Here is a 7171-nt window from a genome sequence, read left to right as displayed (position 1 = left end):
TTCAGAACCGCTTGTCCCTTACGGGGTCACGGGGAACCGGAGCCTACCCGGCAACACAGGGCGTAAGGCCGGAGGGGGAAGGGGACGCACCCAGGACGGGACGCCAGTCCGTCACAAGGCACCCCAAGCGGGACTCGAACCCCAGACCCACCGGAGAGTAGGACTGCGGTCCAACCCACTGCGCCACCGCACCCCCCACTAATTAATAACATGCTCAGCATAAAAAATTTGCTTTACAAAATTTTTACATTTCTGTACATCAAAAAGGCCCATCAACGCCTCCACTTCCTCAGGCATCTGAAGAAAGCCAGGATGTCCACTACAGTCCTCACCACTTTCTACAGGTGTGCTGTGGAGTCCGTCCTCACAGGGTGTATTACATCCTGGGGTGGCAGCTGCTCCATACAGGACAAGAAAGCCCTACAGAGGGTGGTCAAAACAGCTCAGGAAATCATCGGCACACAGCTACCAGCAGTCGAGGACACCTACACCACATGCTGCCTCAGAAAGATGATGTGCATCATGAGAGATCATAGTCACCCTGCACGGGCACTTTTCTCTTCCCTGCCATCTGGAAAACGGCTTAGGTCTATTCGAACCCGCACAGCGAGGTACAGGAACAGCTTTTACCCCACTGCTGTAAGACTATACAGCTCTAACCAATGTGCTACCTTTAGTAACTAGGGTTGGACTACTCCACCCAAGCACATTGGTAAATTACACTGTCACATTAAGCATTCTCATTCTCTCGTTCTGAATTCTCTGACTGTCAACTGGCATTATTGTTGCTACTGTTACCATTATTTATTGTTATTGCTGTCATTGCTGCTATTGTTATTTAGTGTCATTGACACTGTTTTGTTTGTGGAGTATTTCTATTGTCCTTGCCCATAGTCTGTGGATAAGCATTCAGGAAGATTTTTATGATACATGTTCATGGTACTTGTATCTATGACAATAAACCTGAAACTTGAAACCTGAAATTTGAAACAATATGTTTTTGTTTTATTAACTCATTGTCTTGTAACTGGGCTTCTTATAGATCTTTAAATTAATTTTTATCTTGGATCAATTGAAATATTGTATGTAAGTGTACCATATTTGAAACGAAAATTAATTTCACATTGTGAATTATTTCAAGACATACATTTTAATATACATAACACATTTTTTTTTAATCCCAACCTTTTTGAACATAAAATTTCTCTTTAAGACACATTTTGGCTTACATAACAAAAAAGGTAGGCTGAGGGACAGATTCAGTAACAGAGGTGTCCAAGGGATATTCAGTATGCTTTACAAAAATAGAGAGAGCTCAAAATATCACTCTTAGCCTTCAGAAATGCAATTGTAGTACTCATTAAAAAACTAGACCAATGATGCATTCAGAATTCAGAATTGCAGGGATATGGAAATTCAGAAATTGCAGAGAATAGTATTGTTAATGCTTCCTGGTGTGTTGATATTTCACAAAAAGTAATATAAATAAAAGCTAGGCCATTGAAATACATGTAGATTCATCATCTTCATACAGCTACAGTGATAAAAAGACTACCTGTTAAGGGATGTGAGCTGGCTCTGAAGCACCCAAGTCCTTAGAGACTGTGGCTGTAGTTCCCAAGAGGTTAGCAGTGGTAAAGACACTGACCGATTTAAAAGGCAGTCATCACTTGAAAAAGAATACAGGGTAGGTTTGTTTCGGGCCTTTGTTTTTACCTATTATCCTTTACTGAAAGGAAGGACATCCATTCTTTCTGTTGATAATTTTCCTTAGTTTGCTTCTTGCTTCGTTTGGCTACATTTGACACACTTTGAAAATGACACTTCTATATTTCATCACAAACATCTCAGTTACTCTGGTTACTCTGGAAACTTATACACAATTATTTCACATTTAAAATGTTAATGGTGGTACAAAATAAGAGCAAACAGTAATAAGGGAGATAATAGCAGACATTTTAAACTGATAACTAAAAGTTAGCCTTCCATTAAGTGATAAACATCCATACTGACACAATAATTTAAAGAGTCATTAGGGATGCCATGTCCTCTGAACAAATGTAAGCTCAGACATGTGAAAAAATAGTTCTCAATTTAACAGAATCAGTTTTGAACACAAAAACATAGCAGCGCTGCACAGAGCAGCAGATGCTTTTGAAATCTGATGAGCACAAAAGGAATTGAAAAGTACTGTATGCAGTTCCACACTGTCCGTCTTTATGGAGTGGAGGAGCACACAGGTTCTTCAGACTGTCTCTGTAATATTAAAAGCTGGTACGACTGATTCTTTTTTGTTGTTCACAGGCCTCCTGTTTTATGAATGCTTCAGAACCTTCTTTAGCACGTGCTCAGGGTCCCAGATCCAGCAGTGGTCTCCATTTATACAGCCTGGAAAACATATAGAATTTCATTCAAGAAAAAATAGAACACCACACTAATTAGTTGTGTTGTCTGTGGTGACATTTGAAGTCTTCTACCTCTGCTGATACTAATTCAGTTACTAATAACAAAAGTAATCTATTCTTTCCAAGTGCCTTTTTTTAACACTAAAATATCAGTCTTTTCTCTGGATTACTTCAAGCAACTGCCTGTACGTTGACTGTATCAAAGTGCGCTTTATACCAGCACACCATCTGCAGGCCTGATTTCATAAATAATTTTTACAGCACTCCAAACAACCTTGTAGCTCAATTCAGTGCTTTGCTACATACCTTTTCTGAGAGAAGAAGCTTGATCACCCAAAGGAAGAGAACAAAAATTCAGAAGGCCCTACACAAAGATAGCTGAAGACTGATTCAAACCTTCAACCCAGAATGCCTACAGTACCAAAGCAAGAGGTATTGTTTTTTTCACAAAGCCATTTGGATGGGATGTATTTTCTATATTTTAATGACAATCATTTTCATAATGATTTTCGTAGCATAAGTTATAAACTGCTGCACCTAATGTGCTCAAGATATACTTGTTTGGCAATCAGAACCATATTTTCTGGTTCAAATAAAAGTCATTGGCTGTGGCATGTGGCCACCAATTAGTCTAGAAAGACTGCTTTTATATATCTTCACATGCAACAATACTGTTTTCAAACACTTCTTACGGCTCTCATTAAAAAAAAAAAAAAAAAAAAAAACATTAGTCAGTGGCTGTGTCGCTGGAAGTGCATATACTACCTGGTCAATAAATCCCTTCACAGCACACACTTATTAAAAATAATCAAAGTTAACCTTTTTTCATTCTGCAGAATCAGAAAGGTTAAGGACAAGATTCAGTTTTTTTTAAACATATTTAAGCAGTGACCATATTACCTTAATCTAAATGTAAGCACTTTTAAAAATATATTTCAATACAGAGGGGGTGCGGTGGCACAGTGGCGCAGGGGGTTGTACTGGGTCCTCCTCTGCAGTGGGTCTGGGGTTCAAGTCCTGCTTGGGGTGCCCTGTGACGGACTGGCGTCCTGTCCTGGGTGTGTCCCCTCCAGCCTTACGCCCTGAGTTGCTGGGTTAGGCTCCGGTTCCCCGCGACCCCGTATGGGACAAGTGGTTCAGAAAGTGTGTGTGTGTGTGTATTTCAATATGTCTCTGACAAATTGACTAATCTCCTAGCTGTCAGCAGTGCTTAAGGTAAAACAGGGGAACAGCATTAATAATGGCCATTTGTTTGACAGAATAACAGGGAAGTAATAGATTTCTTTCTGGGTCAAGGAGAATTCAAAAACGAATGTTTTGTTCTGTAAAATACAGCTGCCTATCCAGGTGTGACATGTCAGCAGTCATCAAGCCATATTAAAACCTGGAAATGGAAACCACTTTTTCCATTTTTTACCGTCTTTGACATTAAAGAATCTTGGTTATTATGGACCATTCGTTTGTACACTTATACGTGCTTAGCATACTGTAAATCTAGTTTGTGTCGTTAGTGCAGCAATACTACAAATATGCAGTATGCAAATAATGTACTGTTTTGGCACAGATTTTTTGAGGTAATCAACCATTCGCTGAATAAAATCACAAACAGTCGTAACTCTTTTCCAAGTTTAAAGAATCATAAGAATCTAACCTCAGTTGTCGATGTCTGACACATGGTTTTCTATCTGTAAAAAAAATGGAGAAGTGCATACCTTTTGTTACTGAAACACATTTGACAGATATTATACTCAGTATAATACAGTATACATTGTATAGTATAAATACATCATATAAATGAATTAAGTGAATATTTCAGACACATATAATTGTACTATATGCCAACAGAATGAAAAATATATTTCCCATTGTTAATCAGATTTGTTAAAATGACCTCTTGTTTATAATCAACTTTCACTTAAATCAGTCATTATATAATACACCACATTCGACATTAATAACAGAAAGAACTGAAAAACTTTTCTGAGGTTCATGCTTTTTCTGGCTTGTTTATAAAAATTTTTTAATAATGCGTACTTAATCATATACATACATTTGTCATGTAACTGTGAAGACATCCACAATGAAATCAATGAAATCATTTCTAACCCCATCTCCAAAAAAACTTGACATGAAAATGGAAACTTGAATTATTAGATAAAATCACTTTTTAACTGCAGTTATGAGCAAGATCATGTGGAAATCATGCGGAAAGAAAAACTTATTAGGCTTCTAATGCTGCAGTTTGTCTCATAAAATATTGTCCCTTTATTTCATCATTTGTGAAAGGTGAACGAGAATAAATTGTAAGTTTAATTTTATTGATCAAAGACAGTGAATTATTAAATGTATTTTATTTATTCTTAATTTAAATAATGCTTGTCTTTTCACTGCATATAAGCATTGCCACGGCACACCTGAAGCCACTCTCAGACAGACGCATAAAAGGCTGAGGAAGGCAAGGAGCTAGTGTGGAACCTTGTTCAGCCTACCAACTAGCGAACTCCTTACTTGACCTATTACGCCCTCCTTACCTCTCCATCCTTTGTCCTGTTCTCTTACCCCTCTTCTTTGTCCCTTATGATCATTTTTGGATTATCGACCTCTCGCCTGTTTATTGACCTCGTCTTTTGGATTCCCTTGTTATCGATGTTTGCCCATCGGACACCCTTGGCTGTCCACTGACTACAACTTTGGATTATCAAAATAAAAGTCCTGTGTGCTCCGTGCTTGAGTCCGACTACTTCCTTCCGGAACCGCATCATGGCATTTGTTTATCTTTTCATGATTACAGGTACTCTTCTGCTAATTCAAACTATAATCAACTAATTCTTTCATTTTAATATGAATGGAATTGTGCTGTTTGTTTATTGAACAGCAAGATCAAGCCTACTTAATTAAAAGCCATCTTGAACAAAACCCAGCAAACACAATGGTCTACCAGGACAGTAATGGCTGTCTTTTTAAGTTCTTTCAAGCTATATATTTAGGCTTTCTTGTCCATATGTGCATTTTTTTCAACAAGTGAGGAATGCACTGTTTTATAATTTTATAAATAGGTGTTACAGTTGACTTAAAGGTTTTATCTAGAATGCCCAGGAGGGATAGGCAGTCACTGGTACAGTTACTTGGACCCCTAGGGTTTTTTTTTTTCTCCCTAGCTTTTAAGTTGGGAGTTTTTTTGTTCCTTTCTTCCATGGTCAGTTGGCTTATTTACAGCTGTAATAATTGTATAATTATTGTAGTAATTTAATGTATACCCAACCTATAATTTATATTATGTCTCTGATAGTTTGTTTAGTGCTCCATGTCACCATATGAGAAGAGTGCTGTATAAAAATGAATTCATTTGAACAGAACACACGGGTATATACATAGACAAACAATCACACAAAGAAAATTTACATTTCTCTGCATCAGCCCCGTCATTCTTGGGAGGAAAACAGTTAGTAACTTGATTAACATAAAGAAACACTTTCCACAGGTTTGCTCTACTTCTTCTTTTATAATATGAAGACAAAAAAGACACCACATATCACCAGATCATTGCTGCCGTCATCATCAAAATCATCCTCGCCGCCGTCTGTCATCTCCCTGGCCTCAGTTTCCCCTGCTCCCTCCACTGCTTCCTCGCCCGAGTTTTCCGCTGTCTCTGATATGGACTCCTGGAGAGACTCGTAGCTGTCTTCATATTTCCTCTGAGCTTCTGTGTAGAAGACAGCGAGATGTTGATACTGCAGGAGACACATGGAGAGGAAGATAAAGTCGTACTTTCCAATATTTAAAATATGGATGGTTTCTTTACTTATTCACAGATTGGTCAAGCTATGTTGCCAAAGGAGTGTGTGGTGTGTATGCATGTGCACTTAATTGCCTAACATCCCAGAGTGGGTTGGTTCCTGCCAGGATGGGCTCTAGCTTTGGTTACCCATAACTCTGCAGAGGATAACCAAGTTGTAAAGACAAATGAACAAATTCCTCCCATTTAGAATTATATTGATTTACAATTATTCATGTAGCTGCAACTTTTCCCAAAAGCAAAGTATAATGATTTACCCATTTACACAGCTGGACAATTTTACTGGAGGAACTGAGAGTAAATACCTAATTGAAGAGCAATACAACAGTTGCTGGGATTTAAACCAACAACCTTCAGATCCAAAGACAGCAATTCCACCTATATACTACCTACTGCTGACTTAGTTTTGCTGGGAGGAACCTTGGGCCGGGGTTGGGTATTGATGGAGCTCATGTTTGAACCATACTATAGCACGTAGGACCCTGCAAACAGAAGTTGCTCACCCGGTCCACCTGTTATAAATGCCCACATCAGGCTTTCTTTGCAGACATTCTGCTGAAAACTGCATTGATAACCACAGTCTACAGGCTATTCGCTTTCCTGTTGTTGAGAGGTAGCATGACTGTCATGTGGCCAGGTCCTGCGACTGAGTGCCCTAGATGTCTATCTCTGATGCTATTACTAAGACTGATGGTGGCAGCTGCTGTTGATGTACCTCTTTGGTGCTACATCAAGTAAAAAAGTGGCCCCTCACCAGCTTCCACTTGCTGCTGTTTCTCAATCTTCTCTAGTCGACCCAAAAGAGAGTCAATCTTGGTTTTGATTTGCATCAGCTCCCGCTTAATGGTCTGGAGCTGGTCATTTTTCACTGCAGACAAACATTTAACAAGTACCTTTAGTCATTAGTTGCTCAGCAAAGCTTTGTGTGATTGAAAATAACCCAATTTATCAAAGTAGGGTGGTTCTGAAA

General features: G+C 38.7%; 1 protein-coding gene across 7 annotated transcripts in view; it reads right to left on the bottom strand.

Annotated features, from left to right (window-relative positions):
• Positions 1 to 1228: 1228 nt before the first annotated feature.
• The window catches only part of LOC108938302 (RNA-binding Raly-like protein), a 148017-nt gene continuing 142074 nt past the window's right edge, over positions 1229 to 7171 (bottom strand). For 4 of the 7 annotated variants that reach the window (XM_018758775.2, XM_029255594.1, XM_029255593.1 and 1 more), the window contains 4 exons: positions 6956 to 7069; positions 5942 to 6108; positions 4057 to 4090; positions 1229 to 2388 (listed from right to left, as the gene is read on the bottom strand). In XM_018758775.2, coding sequence (XP_018614291.1) covers positions 4058 to 4090; positions 5942 to 6108; positions 6956 to 7069 — 314 coding nt within the window. In that variant the 3' untranslated portion in view covers positions 1229 to 2388; position 4057. Of the gene's footprint in view, positions 2389 to 2710; positions 2730 to 4056; positions 4091 to 5941; positions 6137 to 6955; positions 7070 to 7171 lie in introns of those variants that run through there. The other 3 variants (XM_018758777.2, XM_018758776.2, XM_018758778.2) reach the window with 3 other exon arrangements.

Source organism: Scleropages formosus, chromosome 10, assembly GCF_900964775.1.
Source record: "Scleropages formosus chromosome 10, fSclFor1.1, whole genome shotgun sequence".
NCBI classification, from domain to species: domain Eukaryota; kingdom Metazoa; phylum Chordata; class Actinopteri; order Osteoglossiformes; family Osteoglossidae; genus Scleropages; species Scleropages formosus.
The sequence above is the reverse complement of the archived record's forward strand: the minus strand, read 5'-3'. Positions and strand labels throughout refer to the sequence as shown.